Source organism: Natator depressus, chromosome 1, assembly GCF_965152275.1.
Source record: "Natator depressus isolate rNatDep1 chromosome 1, rNatDep2.hap1, whole genome shotgun sequence".
NCBI lineage: Eukaryota > Metazoa > Chordata > Testudines > Cheloniidae > Natator > Natator depressus.
In genome coordinates this window covers 262707424-262728700 of record NC_134234.1, presented here as the reverse complement: position 1 = coordinate 262728700, position 21277 = coordinate 262707424, and the positions used below count along the sequence as shown (strand labels likewise).

The 21277-nt window shown below is 39.3% G+C and overlaps 1 protein-coding gene across 2 annotated transcripts in view; it reads left to right on the top strand.

Annotated features, from left to right (window-relative positions):
- Positions 1 to 19670, top strand: part of SCYL2 (SCY1 like pseudokinase 2) — a 51296-nt gene extending 31626 nt beyond the window's left edge. For both annotated transcript variants that reach the window (XM_074941823.1, XM_074941824.1), the window contains exons 10-18: positions 395 to 517; positions 2322 to 2435; positions 6325 to 6457; positions 10073 to 10191; positions 11384 to 11484; positions 12265 to 12331; positions 12460 to 12549; positions 14136 to 14255; positions 17451 to 19670. In XM_074941823.1, coding sequence (XP_074797924.1) covers positions 395 to 517; positions 2322 to 2435; positions 6325 to 6457; positions 10073 to 10191; positions 11384 to 11484; positions 12265 to 12331; positions 12460 to 12549; positions 14136 to 14255; positions 17451 to 18101 — 1518 coding nt within the window. In that variant the 3' untranslated portion in view covers positions 18102 to 19670. The remainder of the gene's footprint in view (positions 1 to 394; positions 518 to 2321; positions 2436 to 6324; positions 6458 to 10072; positions 10192 to 11383; positions 11485 to 12264; positions 12332 to 12459; positions 12550 to 14135; positions 14256 to 17450) is intronic.
- The last annotated feature ends 1607 nt before the right edge of the window (positions 19671 to 21277 follow it).

Below are 21277 nucleotides of genomic sequence, written 5' to 3'. Positions count from 1 at the left end.
CTGAAGGTTTCTTTGGAAACTAGTGATTTCCATAATGCTATGTATGTCAAGAGTGTGTTTCTATAGCTAAAGTTTAATAATGAACTATTTTGAAATTGTAAGACAAAAGTCCACAAGCCTTGTGGTTTTTTTTTTGTTTTATAAAAGGGTCAGTATATTTGTTTTAACTTTTATTTGCTGTTTCAAAAATCCAATAACATGTCCAAGTGTCTATTTTATCTTCCATGCCTTCAGGCTAGCAACATGGTGAGTGTAAATACCATTGACTCTGTTATAAGAAAGCTTTTGTTAATGTTTCAAAACTATATTGCAATAATAAACTTCAAATTGAAAGTGCAATGTTACAGAAGTAAAATCTGTGGTATTCATAACATTCTGTTGTCTTGTTTTATAGATTTTGTTGATTTTCTTGCAAAAAATGGACTTGCTCCTAACCAAGACTCCACCAGATGAAATAAAGAATAGTGTTCTTCCAATGGTTTATAGAGCCTTAGAAGCACCTTCAATTCAGATTCAGGTGCAGTAACTATGGTTTTTCTTTAATAGTGCATAAAACTTTCCTCTTTGCTGTGAAGGGATACTGTCAAATTATGTATACCCTACAAGAGAGGTGGGCAAACTATGGCCCACGGTACCGTTCTGCCCGGCCCTTGAGCTCCCAGCCAGGGAGGCTAGCCCCCGGCCCCTCCCGCGCAGCCTTGGCTCACTATGCTATCAGTGTTGTGTGTGGCGGGGCTGCGAGAGCCGATGGGTGTAATGTATTAAATTGCTCCCCGTAGGAAGGTGCTACTTATGGAGCACCAGGACTGGCAGCCTTAAGTAATACACCATAAGTAGCACATTCCTACGGGGAGCAATTTAATACACTACACCCGTGTAGGGAAGGCTGCGCCCCCCAAACAGCCTGGCCTCTGCCCCCTGACTGCCCCCCTCAGACCCATCCAACCCCCCCCAACCGCCCACCCCGGGACCCCACCCTCTATCCAACTTCCCCTGTTCCCTGACTGCCCCGACCCCTATCCACACCCCCACCCCCTGAGAGGCCCCCTGGGACTCCCTGCCCCTTATCCAACCTCCCTGCCCCCTTACCATGCTGCGCACCAGGACTGGCAGCTATAAGTATTACACTGTAAGTAGTACATTCTTATGGGGAGCAATTTAATACACTACTCCAGCCCTCCATACAGTTTTGGAACCCCGATGTGGCCCTCGGGCCAAAAAGTTTGCCCACCCCGCCTTACAGCTTTTCTCTCCTTACAAGAGGAAGTTAAAACTTGTGCAACGTACCTGAAGGATTATGCATTAATTCCAGAATATATTGTTGGACTTTCTCCCTACCTGACTAGAAAGAGATCAGTTAATAAAACATGGGTGTTCGCCTAATCGTGCCAGATGTTGTTGATTCACTGTTTTCCAGTGTATGAAAAACTTCATCAAGCAGAGTGACACTTTCTGTTCAGGCCTGTTGCCTAAATAAGTATTTAATGTATTTTTTATTGCTTTATTATCTTTTGCCTTTTGGAATTTACTTTTTATGTACTGCCAAACTCCAGTTATCCAGAAGCCTCTCCAAAATCCTTGGATAAATGGGGGCTTCAGCCCTGCAAAGCCTAGAAGTCATGGGGGAAAGTAACTGACCTGTGGCTTAACTAGAATTTTGGATAACTGGAGTTAAATTAACCAGGTTTTATCTGTCTCTATATCTTAGGTTAGTTTTACTATTCATAATTTAGTCTAAGTAATTATTCTAATTGGATGATACTTTACTGCTGAGACACTTTTTGTAGTAGTCAGGTGGCATTTTAGGTGCTGTCACATATGTTGTTGTGAATTTATTTTTCATGTAACAAATCAAGTGAAATATATATTTTAGTTCTTTGCTTTTCTATGATTAAAAACGAGCTTTCTGTAGAGTACTGTTTTGTGAAAATGTAAGCCTTTGTCTTGATCCTGATATTTTGAAGCTATGATACTAATGTAGCTCTTTTCATTCAAAGGACTCTTCAGGCATGAATCCTCAAATTATGCGTTAGTAGTAGTCGTCGTAGTACCAGTGTAGTTTTCATTAATGTAGCATGTAGTAATAGTAACTGAATGGTGTATCTATAATATAAAAATATAGGTTTTTAGTAAATCAGACTGCTTGAAGTTCTAGCTTTTTAAATAAGTTGGGGATCAATTAGGTGACCACGTTTGTGTGTTGAAGAGGAGGATTGAGAACGTTTTAACTAATATTTTTGCTCTTACAGTATATATATATATTACTAATTTTACTGTAAAGTGAAGTTTTTAAAAACTCCTGTGGTTTTTTTTATTTACAGGAACTTTGCCTTAACATAATTCCTACGTTTGCCAACCTAATAGACTACTCATCAATGAAAAATGCATTAATACCAAGAATTAAAAATGCATGTTTGCAAACTTCCTCTCTTGCTGTAAGTAAACTAATGTTCTTGATCTCTCCATCCCCTACTCCCAAAACATTAAAATAGTGCTCAGATCATTTTGGCTTTTCTGTTGCTTTAATTATTATCAACATGCAGCTGGAAAGCAAGAGCCTGGTACAGAAAACAGAGCAACTCCAGCATAATAGTGTGCATTCACTTCAGGTTTTTCTAAAAGTATTGCTGTTTGTTCAGTAACCAATATGCAATCACTTGTGTTTCAGTGATGCAAAACTTTCTTTTGTTTTTAAAAAGAACTGTTCTGGATTTTCCTTTTATATACTTCTTTATGTTATATGAGAAAACTAGCTAATGTGAAAAGTAATTGTCTAGTGCTCCTTGATATGAATTATATAAACTTTCAAAGTAGTTTTCTGGATTTCTCCCCCTATTCCCCATTTTAGATATGTCCTGTCAAAAATGTGAATAATTGAAGTGATTAGGTATTCTTGCATTCAGCGTTGAGTCTGTTTGATAAAGTAATATGCCATTTCAGTTAAGTAGATTTCACACATACTTTTTGAACTGCATTAAGCCTTATTTGATTCTCTGATTAGAATGAAGAGATTTTTCAAAATGAAGTACCCATCAAGTAACTTAGGTACCTAAATATGGACTTAGGATCCTAACTTTTAGACACCAATTATAAAAAAAATCCTAATATTTGTTTGAGCCTTATCTATGTTCAGAAAAGGTTTCTGAAGCAAAGCAGCAGTGTTTAAATCATCCTAGCAACCATTCTTATTCTTTGAGCAAATTTCTTATTCTTTGAGGAAATCCAAGACATAAGCTGTGATGTGTGGGAAGGAGTCCTGCAGGATACTGCAGGTTCCTCCAGTTTCTACATTGTGACTTGTACACACTTATGGTTCTGTATCACTCTCAGTGACATCTGCTTAATTTAGTAAACTATAGCAAGAATGTATTGTTCATGATCACTGCAAAGGCAATACCACAACAGAACACTAAATTCTATTATAGTTTGTCTAGTGCATAATATCAAGTGTGGAATTAGTTTAATTCTAATACACTTTCTGTTGGGGGACTATATCAAACACAAGTCGATGAACTCTACTGCAGAGTAGTACAGTCTATATTTTCCCACTCTAATTTTTGATAACGGAAAAGAGCTAATATCAGAATCGGTCTCTTGCAAAATGGAATATTTTCAATGTGTTGTTTTTCCCCAAGCAGGTTATGTTTAGTACTGGAAATTAAAATAAACTTGCTCTGACATTTCAGCAAAACAAATGGGTTGTGGAGGATATACACTGCATGGAACATGGAAATATTCAAAACAAAAGACCTGGTAGTAATGGGGGACTTCACCCACATATCTGTTGGAAAAGTAATAAGGCAAAACACACAATTTCCAATAAGTTCTTGGAATGTATTGAGGACAACTTTTTGTTTCAGAAAGTGGAAGTAGTAATGAGGGGGACAGCCATATTAGACTTGATTGTGACCAACAGGGAGGAATTGAGTATGAATCTGAAAATGAAAGGCAATTTTGGTGCAAATGATCATGAAATGATAGATTTCAAGATTCTAAGGAAAGGAAGGAATGAGAGCAACAGAATAAGCACATTGGACTTCAAAAAAGCAAACTTTAATAAACTCAGAGAATTGGTAGGTAAGGTCCCAAGAGAAGAAAATCTAAAGGATGCAGAAGTTCAGGAGAGTTGGCAGTTTCTCAAGGAGACTTTATTAAAGGCACAACAGCAAGTTATTCTAGTGCGAAGGGAAGAATAGTAAGAGGCAATATGGCTCCATCAGAAGCTCTTTGATGACTTGAAAATCAAAATGGAATTCCACAAAAAGTGGAAACATGGATGAATTGATAAGGAGTAGTACAAAAGAATAGCATAAGGATGCAGGAACAAAATCAGAAAGGCTGCACAAAATGAGTTACACCTAGCAAGGGACAAAAAAGGCAATAAGAAGAGCTTATTTAAATGCATTGGGAGCAAGAGAAAGATGAAGGAAAGTGTAAGTTCTCTACTTCGCGGGGAAGGAGACCTAATAACTGATGACATCCAGATGGCTGAGTTGTTTAATGCCTATCTTAATGCTGACTGGATACTCAACACAATTAATATTCACAACAAAGAGGAAGGAACACAAGCCAAAATAGGGAATGAACAGGTTAAAGAATATTTAGATAAACTAGATGCATTCAAGTCAGCAGGGCCTGATGAAACTCATCTTAAGGTACTTCAGGAGCTAGCTGAAGAAATCTTTGAACCATTAATAATTATCTTTGAACACTCATGGAGGATGGGTGAGGTCCTAGAAGACTTGGAGAAGGGAAAACAGAGAGTACCTGCCTTTAAAAAGGGGAGCAAAGAGGATGGGGAATCCAGTCAGCTGAACCTTGATACCTGGAAAGATACTGAAACAAATGATTAAACAATCAATTTGTAAGCACCTAGAGTAAAATAAGGTGGGTAAGTGAATGGTTTTGTCAAAAACAAATCATGCTAAAAACCTAATTTCCTTCTTTGACGGTAACTGACCTAGTGGGTGGGGTGAGGTGCAGAAGAGAAGCAGTAGATATGATGTATCTTGATTTTAGTAAGGTTTTTGACACAGTCTCAAATGATACTCTTATAAGCAAACCTGGGAAATGTGGCTAGATGAAATTACTATAAGGTGGGTGCACAACTGTTTGAAAGACCATACTTAGTTATCAACGATTCACTGTCAAACTGGGAGGGTGTATCTAGTGGAGTCCCAGTGGAGAGTCAGTCCTGGGTTCAAGTACTGTATTCAGTATTTTCATTAATGACTTGGATAATGGAGCAGAGTGTGTGCTTACAAAGTGCAACCTGGACAAATTGGAGAATTAGTCAGAAATCTACAATTCAAGAAAGAAATTCAATAAAGACAAGTGCAAAGTATTTCACTTAAGAAGGAAAAATCAAATGCACAACTACAAAATGGGGAATAACTTGTGAGATGGGAGGACTGCTGAAAAGGATGTGGAGGCTATAGTGGTGCACAAATTGACCATGAGTCAACAATGTGATGCAGTTGTGGGGGGAAAAGCTAATATTTTGAGGTATATTAACAGGACTTGTATGTAAGAATGTGTTCTGCTCGGCACTGTTGAGGCCTCAGCTGGAGTATAGCATCCTGTTCTGGGTGCCACACTTTAGGAAAGATGTGAACAAATTGGAGAAAGTCCAGTGAAGAACAATAAAGTGATAAAAGATTTAGAAAATCTGACCTATGAGGAAAGGATAAAAAAAACAGGGCATGTTTAGTCTTGAAAAAAGAAGACTGAAGTGGGGACCTTAATAACTGTCTTCAGACATGTTAAGGGCTGTTTATAAAAGAGGACTGTGATCAATTGTTCTCCATGTCCACTGAAAGGAGGACAAGAAGTGATGGGCTCAATCTGCAGCAAGGGAGATTTACGATACATATTAACTATAAGAGTAGTTAAGTGGTGAAATAAGCTTCCAAGAGAGGTTGTGGAATCCCCATCACTGAAGGCTTTTAAGAACTGGTTGGACAAACACCTGTCAGGGATGGTCTAGGTTTACTTTGTCCTGTTTTAGTAAGGGGGCTGGACTTGATGACTTCTCAAGGTCCCTTCTAGCCCTACATTTCTGTGGTTCAAGATGTTATTTTTACAATAATGTTTAATCATAACTGTGTATTAGAGGACTTTGGGGTCTATCTATTTCAATCTTGTAAAAATGTAGTTCGTCCAGTTATTTTAGTCTGTCTTAACACTTTTGTTAAAATATAAGTTTAAATACAAAAATCTTATCTGTTTTTATAAAGATTTAAAATTCACGTATTTTAAAATGTTTATTTTTAGTCAAAAATAGAAGTTAGAGATGCTACTTAACTTCTGTTACATATTTAATAGGTCCGCGTGAACTCCTTAGTGTGCTTAGGAAAGATTTTGGAATATTTGGATAAATGGTTTGTACTTGATGACATTCTGCCCTTTCTACAACAAATTCCATCCAAGGAACCTGCAGTGCTTATGGGAATTTTAGGTAATGAATATTTAATTTCCCTTCCTGTTAGTTTTGTTGTTGTAATCTCTATATGGCATATTGGAAGTGCTGTATGTGTTCCATGGCTAACAATTTATGTAAAAGCCTATTAGCTGTTTTGGATTTCTCAGAGATTTTCTTTTATTCCAAATTGTATTCCCAATGCTCCTCTGTTTGGTGTATTTGTAGTCTATGGGCTCAGTTCAGTCACAAGTATCCTCCACAGCTGTTGACCTGTGGATCTTCTATGGGTCCTTGGTCTCCATAGCTGCAGAGAATCTGCCAGAGAGCACTATAAATCCCTGTCACCTCCTGTTTCCTCTTCAGTAGTGAAGCTGTAAAACTGGACTTCCCAAATAGCTTTGCTGTCCAGCAAAGAATCCCCTTACACTGCCCAGTTGCATTTCTCTTAAGCAGTTTCTTTTGGACACTAATGGGCTGGGTTCTCTGATCCACCAAGTTTACTTTGTGACACTTAAGTTGTACAAAATTAGCTCAAAATGACTGGAAAATGTCCCAGGAGAATTCCTCCTCTGCAGAGGGGAATCTCTATTGCCATGGGTGGCTCCACCACTTATATCCCCAGAAAGCAGCGCAGGGGTATATCTGGAGGGGCATACAATGAGGCTCAGCTATGACTGATCTCAGCTGGCTGAGAATAAGGGAGTCATAATTATCTCCCTGTTGATGTCCCATCTGCACTGTTCCCAAGCTCTGCTCAGACACAGTGGAGAATAAAGCCTTAATTTGGGAGTGGTATGTAGAAATAAACTGTGAAAACCTCTTGATTAATACAGGCCTAAGCTTCCAGAAGGAACCCCTCCAGAAAGCAAGTAGACAGCAAAACTTTCACGGTTGCCAGGGGCAGGTTTGAACTCTAAGTATATGGGTGTCACTTGGGTTCAACAGCCACAAGTTACCTTGAGCCACCCAGTTACTCCTTTCTTTTGTTCTGAATGTTAGGAAGTCAGGGTACCATTTGAGGGGGGGGTGGGAGCCTTCCCCCCCCCCCCCAAGTTTCGTACAGGAGGTGTGCAAGTCCCCAGGTGGAGCTCTTAACTACAGTTAGTACAGAGGTGAAAGTGGGCCGGTATAGCATACAGGTAAGAAGTGGCCACCGGTACGGGCCCGTACACAGCTGACGGCAGTACTTTAATGTTGCTCCTCTTTTGCCGACAGGGAAGCAGGGGAAAAGGGGCAGTTGCCCCGGGGCCCAGCGATTTAAAAGGGCCCTGGGCTCCCAGCCGCTGCTACTGCAGCAGCAGCAGCAGCCCTGGGCCCTTTAAATCTTCACCGGGACTTATGTGGTCCCATCACCATAGTATCTAAGTGCCTTACAATGTTTAACCTATTTCTATTAAAACAAACACAAGAAGGTATTTTTTCACGCAACGCACTATAAACCTCTGGAACTCCTTTCCAGAGGGGGTTGTGAAGCCCAATACTATAATGGGGTTCAAAAGGGAGCTAGATTGATTCATGGAAGATAGGTCCATCAATGGCTATTAGCCAGGATGGGCAGGAATGGTGTCCCTAACCTCTGTTTGCCAGAAGCTGGGATTGGGTGACAGGGCATGGATCACTTGATGATAACCTCTCTGTTCATTCCCTTTGGGGCACCTGCCATTGACCATTGTCAGAGGACAGGATACTGGGCTTGATGGACCTTTGGTCTGACCCAGTATGGCTGTTCTTATGTTCTCCTCACAGCCCCTCGGTGAGGTAGAGCAGTGCTGTTATCCCCATTATACAGAAGGGGCACTGAGGCACATACAGACTGAAGACCAGATTTTCAAAGGTATTTAGGCACCTAGTGGGATTCTCAAAAGTGCCTAGAAGGTTAGGTGCTTTGTAAACCCCACTAGATGCCTAGCTGCACCTTTGGGTTCCTAAAAGCTTTTGAAACTCTTTCCCTAAGGCACTGGCCTGAGGTCATACAGGAAGTCCATGGGGGGAGTAGAACCCAGGTCTTTCAGGGGTAGCTCCCTATCCAGCAGACCAGCCTATCTCTCTCCTGCATGCTGCAAAAAAGAGGACTCTGATAGATGGGAGCAAAACCAAGGTGGCCAGCTCTCTGAGACTCCAGCAGATGGTCCCAGGTGGTTGGGATGGATGTCATGGTTGACAGCATGAAAAGCAGCACAGAGGTCAGGAAGGATGGAGAATGAAAGTCAGATGAGAGGAGATCACTTAATTCCCTAGAGGTAACAGTTCTGCCCCATGCTGGGTTGTAGCGCAATGGCTGCTGTGCAATTTTACATTTTAAAGAAAAATAATTTTTTGTTCTGAGTTTAAGAAAAGGAAGGAATCAGAAAGTGTCATATAAGTATCAGATGTGTTTATACCTCAAATTCTTAGGGTTTCAGCTGTATCCAGGCCAATTCCAGAACAAAGGACAAAAATTGCATCCACGGAGTCCATAAAGTCAACTATTATTGTGACATTGATTTGTATTATTCACTGGGGACCATCTGTGTGCTCAGCAGTGTTCAGAATATGCCAGAAAATGTTGTCCCTGAGCCAATGTGTATAAAATGTGTAGCCCTGGATAAGATGTCTTAGATATTTTAAGTATGAAGTGTATAGTTATTAAGCACATGTTAATATCTATGAGTGGAGGCACTGGTGGCAATAGAAGTTTTACTGGATAAAGGACTAGAAGATTTGACCCTCCAACTTTCTTTCAAGAGGAAGAGCTGCCCTGAGCTCCTGTGCCTGTTTATTTTCTTTTCCTGCCTGCAGTGGCCATGATATACCTCCGAAGTCTCAATTTTTTTCTCAACTTGAAAATGTGGAATGTTCTTGCTGTTTGGTTTTAAATATTCTCCAGTGAGAACTGCAACTCAGTCACTGTAGTGTTGTGTCTAAGAGTTTTCTGGAAAGTAACTAGCCTTTAAATGGAAGTAGAACCCCTAGAGCCCCAGGCAAGTGCAGTATAAACTCACAGGGCCTTGGCCTAGTAAGTTGTTTCCAAAATTAAATCATCTGTTCCGAGCTTGGTGAACTGCAAAAAAGTGATAGAAAGTAATCTAGATTTTTCTACAATTGTTTCAATTGCTGTATTCATGAGTTAGTAACAAAGTAAGAATATATAGTAAAATTTTAAACCTAACCAATGTCTAAGTGACTTGACACAAGATGTGAGAACATGTTAGTATTAGAGCTGAGAGGGTCTAATACTTATTTTATTCTCTTTTTTATATAGGAATTAGATACAGTGCTCCTATCAGATAATTTCTAAATTATCTGCCCCCAAACCCCGCACAAATCCTAGAGTTTTCAGCTGCCTAAAGTCCCACCACCACCACCACCAAAATCTGAAATGCCGCCCCTGTTAGGAAACCATGTCTTTTTGTACCCAGGTTACATTGGAGTTCAATACTTCAGTCCTTCACCTTTGTATTTTCTAGTTTTGTGTTTAGTTGCAAATCAGTTTCTAACGAATTCTAATTAATCAGTTTCTTTATGTACAGATTTTTCCCTGGTAGTCTGACCTCTTTGAGTCCCGTGTTCAATTTTATTATCAGTACGTACAATATGTATAGTTTTCTTGGAGCTCATTCACAATATTAACTACTAAACTACCGATCTTGCTATTTTAATGTTCTATACCAGGTATTTACAAATGTACATTTACTCATAAGAAGTTGGGAATTACCAAAGAACAACTTGCAGGAAAAGTATTGCCCCATCTAATTCCTCTTAGTATTGAGAACAATCTTAATCTCAATCAGGTATGAACACAGTTTTAATTGTTTTTGCACACTTTTACCTAATGAGCTGGTCTAGAAGTAGTTACAAAATTAACATAGTTCTCTGACAAAATAGTTTATATGTTAGTGCATTTCAATGTGACTATAATCAATGATAAATGCTTACAGTGATATTGTCAGAATTGATAGGCTTAAAGAGCAATATTTGTATAGTGGATCCGGTCAATAATTCTGATTTAAGATTCTAAAGATGTTTTCATCGCTAAACCTGTTGCATCCATTAGTTATCTTAAATTAAAGCTGCTTCTAGAATATGTTCACTAATATTTGCCAATAAAATCCAGTATAGTTTAGTCACTGAATTACATACCTTCAAATGTAAGAAATTATCAGCTGACAGTCTTGACTTATCGTTAATAGAGGCACGAGAGAGTATGTAGTTCAGAATAACATCTAACAGACCTACATTTACTTTCTGGCATTTTAGAGCATTTCTGGTTTTCTAGCCAGAATGTCAGCACTCAAAAAAGTAAGTAATAAATATTTCAAACCGTGGGACTAAAAATAGAGGAATTGAAGTCAGCATGTCACTTCCCTGACCCATACTCCTTTTACTCATCTGTTGTTTTTACACAATGATTTAATCAAGAGACTGACTACAAACCTGTCTGAGTTTGCAGATGATGCATGTAGAATATAAACACTATGGAAAAATTTAAACAAGATTAACGTTATAAGGCTGATGGAAAATGTTACATTAGGAAACATACGATACCATTCAAATATGCCATAAAATATTCAGGACAAAATGTAATGGGATTTAATCAAAGCATCAGAAACAAAAGGGCCATGGAGTAATATTGTGATGTCTTCTAAATGTCCTGGTAATGTAATTAACCACCTAACATTAAAACAATACAAATCAAAAGCTAGAATGCATTCTTAATGTTTCCACTCACAGCTTGTTTACAAGTGTTGCCAGTAGTGTAGCAATGCAAATATATTGCTGTAAAAAAAAAAACACACTTAAGAAACGTGAATTTTAGAAATATTCCTGTATCTGTGCATACCTAATATAGGTTTTATACTGAACAATTGTTTAAAGTTCTATATAGCTGGATTTCTAGCAATAAATAATGTTAGAACACAATACATTTTTATATATTTACCATCACAATGCAAAATCTTAACTTTTCACCCATTTCCTTTATAGTTTAATTCCTTCATTTCTATCATAAAAGATATGCTTAGTAGATTGGAGGTTGAACATAAGACCAAACTTGAACAACTTCATATTATGCAAGAACAGCAAAAGTAAGTGTGTGTGTGTGTGTGTTTGTGTGTGTTGTAATGAAGTTCAGTTCCACCTGTATGAGCAAATGTGAAACACCTCTAGCTGTAGCAGCACATGCGATAGAGCCTTGCTAGTTCCTAATTCAATCATTGATCATTCTCACAAATGGACAGTCTTTTTCCCCACCACCACTTTCTCAGCAAAGATTTGAGTCCTGTATTGAGGTCTTGTATTGTCGCTAAAAATTAATTAGTTTTATAAAATATAATACAATACTTTTTCAGTAATTGTACAGTAATAAAATTAAACCACATTTGTCAGTGGGATTTTTTTTCCAGTTTCCTAGCTAATTCATGCAATATGGTAATCCACTATAGATCTCCATTATTTAGTACAGTTCTGGAGTATGAAAATATATTTAAACAGTTGTTGAGGACTGAAAAATTACATTGGAGAAAATGAGTTCTTTCATGAACAAAACTTACTGAAGACTCTAGGGATATTGTATGGGATTTACCATGGGCTTAAATCAATTTAACTAAACTAGCGATACATATCTATTCCTGTTTAGGAAAGAAACAAAGTATTTGAAATTGGCATTAAATAACTCTCTACAATTTTAAATACTGCCTTTTCTAATCTGTGTCTCATGCATGCACGCTCACTCTAAATACAACAGTGCTGTGATAAGAAAAGTTTTCTTCTGTGTTAATTCTCGTAGAATTATGAACTTTGCTGAATTAGGGTCATTGCTTTGACTGGGATCCATCTTTTTGTAATATTTGTACTCTGTACTACAGATCTTTGGATATAACTAATCAAATGAACGTATCTGAAGAGACAAAATCTAATAGTACAAGTAATCAGGTAAGAGACAATATTTTGCATACACACAGGCATCATATTTGAAATGATCTCTGCAATATTTGGTTTATCTTAATCATAAATTACAAAATTTAAAATTGTTCATGGATAATCTTTTTCAATTTGAACAGATTGACAAGGTGTTTAACAGTGCTGGAAATGACGTTCCAACTAGTGGATCACATAGTAAAGAAAATGGGCTCTCATCAAAACAGAAAAAGGTAAGCTCTTTTTCTGAAGGTGTTTTGTTATCCAGATGTGTTGGAAGCCAAAGGCCTGTATTGTATGAAAAAGTACGCATGTAAACACCTATCATACATTTTAATGCGTAAAGAGAATAACTGATCAGTTTTCCTCAGCACTGCACTCTGAATGTCCACATGGTGAGGAGCATTGAGAAATGTTTAAATTCTTCATTATGTTCCTGAGTCTCTTTGAAACAGTTTTACCGAAAACTGACATTGTTTGTGACACCAGCAGTATAAGCAGCAAGTAATATTAACTAATTTCTTTCCTACTTCACCACCAACAAAACTTTATAGCAAAATGTAGGTAGTTGATTTGCGTTTTCTATTACATTACCTCAGGCAACCTTAACCTAAGGTTACTAAAGAGGATGTAGAGAAAAACCAAATGCTGGATTAGGAGGCAGAGGCAAATTTTAAAAAATTGAGACCACAAACATGATGGCAAAAAGCTAAAGGAGGCAAAAAATGAAAGGAACCAAATTGCTTGGTTTTAGAGTTGATACTCTATCTGAGGTTCTTTCAGCTACTAATAATTATATAATTATATTAGTAGCCAAAAGAAATTCAGAAATATAATCTTCCCTCCCCCCAATATTCTGAATCATCTCCTTCATTTGAAATAGATTGCAAAGGAGGTTCCCGCCCATCATCAACAAAAATTAAATTTAAATCCTAAAAGCTTTCTTCAGCAATCTCAAAATATAAGTACAGAACCCTTTTGAAAAAGAAATACATAAATTATATAATTCTATAATTCGTTTGCAGGGTGGTAGTAGCCATGTTGGTCCCAGAGAGATGAGAGGTAAGAACATAAAAACTGCAGAGTTCTTTTTCAGGTCTGGGGAAAGCAGTCAGAGTGCCAACTGTTAATTTATATTTAGCCCAGACACTCTGATTTCTTTCATCAGACCTGAAGAACTCTGTGTGGGTCAAAAACTTGTACCTTCCACCAACAGAAGTTGGTCCAGTAAAATGTTACCTTACCTACCTTGTCTCTGTTTTATATTAATGACACACTGTTGAGTTCAAATGACAATCCACAGATACAAACTTAATTTTACAGTAAATTGGTAGTTTAGATTTGACTATTAAACTACACATACATTATTCTCAAGAAACACCAATTACAACTTCACAGTTTTGTCAGATTATATTAGCTGATATTTCTCATTTATTCCTTGAAATAGAATACCTACATAAAATATGTTCTTTAAAAACCCAGCAAATTATGGTTCAGAGGTAAGGCAGCTGTGTTGTGATAGCCATTTCTTCATACTCAGTGAGAAATTATATAGGCAGTGTTAGTTTTATGATATCCTTAATTCATTTCCTTGCTTTTTAACTACTTGGGTTTTCTAAATGTGGTGGGTTTTTATGATAAGTTTTTGTCACTTAGCAACATTAGCTAGTTTTGAAATGAAGTTTATTTTTGGAATAAAAAGTATGTACTGTATCATTAAATAGCTAGCATTATCATTTAGATTTCATATATTATAAATGAAGTAACTAGTCATGAGACATACTGTCCAATGTTAATGCTAATGCTTTGTGTTTTAAAGGTATCACTTACACTTGAAGAGAAACAAAAGTTAGCAAAAGAACAAGAACAGGCACAAAAATTGAAAAACCAGCAACCACTTAAGCCTCAATCACATGCAGTCACAGCTCCAGTCAAACAGGTGAGAAAAGATCTCTACTGAACAGTTTCCATGGTAACCTTGCCCCTACCTCCTTGCAAATTCTGTATGTGTTATGAAAGTGATCATTTTCTATTTCTTACCTTCTTGATTTACTGACTTCCCCTACTCCCTGTTTTCAGTAGTGTCAATACCATAGAGTCAATGTAGCTAAATAATAACAAATTGTGTTTGTGTTCTGCCCAGTGCCTCAAAAGCAATATTAATTATATTTATTATTTATGACGCAGTAGTGTCCAGAGGCAACATCATGATTTGGAGTCCCATTGTTCTAGGTACAATACAAGCTTACAGGAAGACAGTCTCTGCCCCAAGGAGCTTACAGGAAGACAGTCTCTGCCCCAAGGAGCTTACAGCCTAAATAGATAAAAATAAAGGGAGGGAGGAGGACAAGAATGCAGCACATAAGCAAAGCAGAGTGGTGGTTTGCATGCTGTTCATTACACTTTTTTAAAGTCGTGTCTGTGTAAGGTGGGAGGAAATAAGTTAGCAAGTGTGAAGGAAAAGGGATAGAAGGATGGGAGATATTTAAGGATAAAGAATCAAAAAGGTGATTAGGAAAGAGGGAGGACAGAAGAGAGCAAGGAGCATGGAGGGTAGGTAGAGCAAGGCTGGCATCAGAGAGGTTCTGATGAAGATGAGATTGGAGCAAATAGTCACTCAATAAAGGAAAGAATGCCTGGAGTTCAGTCTACAAAAGCAAAGCCTGATGATATCACTGACAGTGGCAGATTTAGAGTTAGTGGGGCCCTTTGTGCAGCTTCATTTTCAGGCGCCCCCTCCCCCACCCTCGGGACTCAGCCAAAAAAAAAGCATTTTCTCATATCTTCTCTCCCCCTCCACCTCTTTCTTCATTCTTTTTTTTCTTCATCCTCCTATATTATAAGTAATGGGAAGTAAATGAGAAAGTTTGGTTGTGGGGTGCAGGCTCTGGGCTGGGGCAGGGAGTTAGGATGCAGGAGTGGGGAGGTGCTTACCTCTGGCGGCACGGCTCCCAGAGCGACCTGTGCACACACCTCTCTGGCATCGGCTTCTAGGTGTGGGGGGCCAGGGAGTCTCCACACACTGCTGTCCACAGGCACCACCCCCGCAGCTCCCATTGGCCACAGTTCCCAGCCAATGAGAGCTGTGGAGTCAGTGCTCGGAACGGGGGCAGTGCGCGGAGACACACACACACACCCCCCCCCAGGGGCCGCAGTGACGTGCCGGCCGCTTCTCGGAGCGAAGCAGCATGGAAGAAGGGAGGCCGAGCGGGCAGGGAACCGCCTTAGCCCTGCTGCTAGCACATCTCTGTGCGCCCCTTGGCGGGAGAGGGACAGTGGGTTTCTGTGTGCAGGCAGAGGCAGTGCGTGGAGCCACCTCCCCTCCCCTGCTAGGGGTGCGCAGAGACATGCCAGCAGCCAGCCACTTCTGGGAGCGGCGTGGTGCTACCAGCCACGGCATGCAGGCAGCCTGCCTGCTTGAGCCCTGCTGCGCCGCCAGCCGGGATTTGGGGGCAGGTTGTCAGATATTTGTCCTGCACTTTGGGGGGCCCCCTGTCATTGGGGGCCCCATGCCACCACATGGTTTATTCCATGGTAAGTCTTCTCCTGATCACTGATGTCCTGAGGTGAAAGCCTCTTCTGGCACAGAAATCTGGTTCTTGGGTGCTTTCAATATCTCCTGGAAGAATATTCATGGACCCAGAGTTGGGGTCTCATTCTCAGCCTGCTTCTTGCTTGGGGAATCTGTTCTGGGGTGCTGTTTTGTCCCCTGTCAGTTCACATGACTCCAGAAAGTTTCTTTATTGTTGTCTGGTGATGTACAACAGAGGGAAAAAAACCCAGCTTAATTTTTAGGTACAAGAAGAGCTTGCAGTGGTGGTGTTTGAAAAAGTTACATTGATTTGTTTGTGGCTGTTGATGGTAGATACAAACAAAGGATATTTTCTGGCTATCATCTTGCTTTCAGAATATTACAGCAACCTTTTCTTCACTTTGGTGGGATAGTCAGAACATGATTTACATATTAATGTAAATATTTTGTGTACCTTAATTTTCTTTAAAAGTTTAATAAATCTCATTAAAGTAATTTCATTTAAACGTAGCTTCGCCTCTTATGTGAGATTAATTTAAACTCTGTTCAAAGTAGAGCTGGTCGAGAAAAGGTTTAGTGAAAAACTCTGGGCAGGAGGAATTGTTTCGTTCCCCATTTTTTCTAACATGGCGGAGGGGAGAAGACCTTTTTGTCTTTGTCTTTCTTCCTTCCTGACACACCTTCTTCCTGTGGGGTGAGTGGGAAGGAAAAAATGATTTTTTTCCCCCTACCATTACTGAATGAAAAATATTATTGAAAACCTTTTCTGTGTAGCGCTAAACTAGGATGGACTTGTTTTTTTACACCCTTTGATCTGCGTATACCCACTTTGCTTATCAATGAATGTCTCCCATATTTACAACAGTGGGTTTCAGCGCTCCTGTGCCTATGGATAAAGACCATAAAACCAGATCATAGTTATTCTTCATATTTTCAGTCTGTGTGCAACTTCTATGATTTCAGACCAATATATATATTGGTGCAGCCCAATGCATTTTGAAGAGGACAAAATGCCTGTCCTCAGATAGGAGCAACTTTCATTGACCTCAGTAGGAGTTGTACATACATCTGAAGGCTAAATTTAGACCCATATAGAAAATGTGCAATTTATAGTATAGAATATTTATTTACTGAACATATGCTTAGTGCATCTTTTTCAAAACACTAAAGGATCTCAGTGCACATATTTCATAGAGATATTTTTCAGCATGATACTGTATGAGAGCATTTAGGCATGTGACTCACTTTGACTTTAATGGAAACAGTTGTGTTCAGTTCCCTCAAGCTGTGCTGAAAATTCTTCTCAAGTAGTCTCAGAAGTGTTAGTTTAGAAAAACAGTATTTGCCAGACTCGGATGCCAAATCTGTGGAACAACTCAAACATCTGAGTACCAAAATAACCAAATTGTCCTTGTATAAGGTAAAGAAATTAACTTTTATGCCAAGTTTGAGGGAAACATGGGATAGAAGTAATTTCAGCTTCTGAAAATTGGGGTTTAAAAGAGGGCCACTTGTATCTTAACTGCAGAAGCAATGTAATAAAGTGTTGCTAGTATGTCTGTAAGCAGCAAAAGCACATAACTACACTTGTATGTTTTGCAGACAAAGGATTTGACAGATACCTTGATAGATAATATGTCATCTTTGACCAGCCATTCCATCAGCAAACCTAAAGTTGCTTCTTCAAGTAGCTTCTCTTCTGTCCCATCTATGACTGTTGGAATGGGATTTTTATCACCTGTTGAGAGCACAAAGCGAAACGTAACAAATGGACTAAATACTAATATGGGATTTCAGACTTCTGGATTCAGCCTTGGGGCAGGTACTACAAACCAGAATTTCTTCAGTAGTCCAACTGCAACTGGAATGGCCAAGATGAACATGGTACCAACTGCCAACATGCCAAACTACAGCCCTGTGAGTGCTACATCTGGAGTTTCACAGCCGACACAACACAACAGATCCCCAGACCTTTCTGCTTTAGATAGTCTTTTTGGTCCTCAAAAACCCAAAGTTAGTATGAACCAATTGTCACAACAGAAACCAAACCAGTGGCTTACTCAGTTTGTACCCCCTCAAGGTTCCCCGGGTGCAAGCAGTTCTGTTTTGGGACCACAGATGAACACTCTAGGACAACCTGGTTTTGGTATGCAGGGTAATCCTTTCTTTAACCCTCAGAACTTCGCACAGCCAACAAACACCATGACAAACAGCAGCTCAGCTAGCAATGACTTAAAAGATCTTTTTGGGTAAAATGTCTTGCTTTCTTTTTCAAAGATTGATACAATTTGAATGATGGGTAAGCTGATTAACATCTTTGTATGACTGATAAAAATTTGACTTGGGGAAACTTTCCACCTAGCAAAATAAAGACTTGCACCGGAAAAAGATTTTATTTTCAGGCTGACCTGGTAATGCAATAGAATCTCATAATTGTCAAGCTGTCTTATGTGATAAATAATCTTGGCCCTTTTTCCCCAACTTCAGGGTTTTAAGTTTTAAGTCAGGATACATCAATCTGCATACATCCATTCATAAAAGCAGAAGCTAAATATTTCATAATTGTTCAGAGATTTGTTCTGAATAGCTTTTGGATTTGTGTAATTTTACTCCATAAATTGAACAAAAATGGTTAAGTTGTAACAAGCTAATTTATATTGTTTAGTGCCCCCACAATACTCAAGTCTCTGTTCAATATGTGCTAAATCCTGATGGGGTGTCGATTTGGATAGCCTAAATTTGGCATGACCCTAATTTGTACTATGACACACTATGGGAAGAATCAGTTATGTTGCATCCAAGAGGCTGGTTTTTTAGCCGTGTTGAATGAAAATATCTCTAATCATGTATAAGAGACTAAGGTTTTGAAGGGAAATGTTTTGGCTTTCACTTTATCTTGTTAGCCCTGGTCTACACTAGGACTTTAGGTCGAATTTAGCAGCGTTAAATCGATGTAAACCTGCACCTGTCCACACAATGAAGCCCTTTGTTTCGACTTAAAGGACTCTTAAAATCGATTTCCTTACTCCACCCCTGACAAGTGGATTAGCGCTTAAATCGGCCTTGCCGGGTCGAATTTGGGGTACTGTAGACACAATTAGATGGTATTGGCCTCCGGGAGCTATCCCAGAGTGCTCCATTGTGACTGCTCTGGACAGCACTCTCAACTCAGATGCACGATTGTTTGCCGTTGCTCTGACGCAGGGAGGGGCAACTGACGACACGGCTTACAGGGTTGGCTTACAGGGAGCTAAAATCAACAAAGGGGGTGGCTTTACATCAAGGAGTATTTCAGACAGGACTTCACGGAGGGTTCCAATAAGAAATGGTGCACCTAAGTAATTGTTCTTATTGGAACAAGGAGGTTAGTCTGGCCTCTGATTGATACATGGCTAGATTTACCTCGCTGCGCCTTCTCTGTGAGTGACTGCAATGTGACCTAGAGGAATGAGTCCCCTAGACAGGGGGCGGGGGGGGGTGGGTTTTGCAAATGAGTACAAAACAAATCTGGTCTATTTCTTTTGATACACTCCATCTATCTTTTACATCTTTGGCTGGCAGCAGACGGTGCAGAAGGACTGCATGCCATCCACATCTCATGGCTGCTCGGCAGAAGATGGTACAATAGGACTGCTAGCCATCCTCATCTCTTGCCTGCCCGGCAGAAGATGATGCAGTAGGACTGCTAGCAATCCGTATCACCTGCCTGCTCACCATAAGATGGTTCAATAGGACTGACTGCAGGACTAAAGAGAATAACTTGATCAAGTCACTCCAAATTTAGTCCCTGCGCCCATGTCTGCCCAGGCGCTCCTGATCGACCTCACACAGGCGACCAGGAGCACCTCGGACATGACGATGATGGCTACCAGTCCTATTGCACCGTCTGCTGCCACAAGGCAATGGGTTGCTGCAGCTGTGTAGCAATGCAGTACCACGTCTGCCAGAACCCAGGAAACATACGGTGACAGTGAGCTGAGCGGTCTCCATGCTTGCCGTGGTATGGCGTCTGCACAGGTAACTCAGGAAAAAAGGCGCGAAACAATTGTCTGCCCTTGCTTTCAGGGAGGGAGGGAGGGAACGGGGGCATGATGATATGTACCCAGAACCCCCCGCGACAATGTTTTAGCCCCATCAGGCATTGGGATCTCAACCCAGAATTCCAATGGGCAGCAGACACTGTGGGATAGCTACCCACAGTGCAACACTCCAGAAGTCGATTCTAGCCTCGGTACTGTGGAAGCACTCCGAGTTAATGCACTTAATGCACTTAGAGCATTTTCTGTGGGGACACACACACTCGAATATATAAAACTGATTTCTAAAAAACCAACTTCTATAAATTCGACCTAATTTCGTAGTGTAGGCATACCCTTAGAGAGAGAGAAGGATTAATACAGCAGTAGTGTTCAACAAGAATAAAGTGATGATAGTGATCATTCTAATTCTCACTAAAAACAGAATGGAGATTTTTGGGGTGAAATTGTGATATTAACTCTAAGCAAGTTTGGGACACAGAAAAGCACTGCTCCAATAGTCATGCTAGATTATAACTTGCTTCGTGATTTTTGATTCCCAATTTTTAGCACCAGAGCAAGAGCCATGTACCATTGATGTTAAGACTTTCTAAATCCTGCTAAAACGTGGCAGGTAACTTAGTCAATCATGTATATTGTAAGTGAAATATTTCTGTGTTTTAGTGGCTAAGACGATCTGCCTCAAAATTGGATATACTTTGCGTAGTTACATGGAAACGTTTTGGGTCACTTAACATTTTCCATCTATATTAGAGGAGACTGAAGAGGACTGCTCAAAACTAGTGCTGTATAGTTATGTGAAAGAGCAGTCTGCCATGATTGCCTTGATTTAAAATGAAAAATTATTCAGATTTTTTTCTGTCAAACTCTTACGAAGGACAAATGCATATGAAGTGACTTCTCAAAAGCAAAACTGTAAGTACTAGAATATATTTGGTGACTAGATAACTCTTTTAAATCCTTTTAATGTATTGCTCCAAATTTAATAAAGTTCTCCAGAAAATTAAGCAGTAGTTTCTTCTGCTTCCAAACAGGTAGATGTTCAGCTTGCCCGTGATAGAATCTCTGGTCTGACAGTTTTCTACTGTTTGCTTTTAACTCTTTCTTTCCTAGAAAATTCAGGAACCTTCTTGTGTAATATTTAGAAGACTATAGCTGGCTATTTTGAGAAGGGAAGAACTAGTTAACTTTTCTTTATAGAAAACTTGTACTTTATTTTTCAAAGCCTTTCACTAATAATATTGTTCTTTCATTTGCTGCTTAAGAAACCAAAGGGCCTTATGCTGTAAATGTGACTTGTATTTTTGTTAAATTATATTTCCACAGTTTTAAGCAGTAAAAACGTTAAATGTATCTTTTAAAAACACCTGTGTATTATAGCTGCTGCCTTAG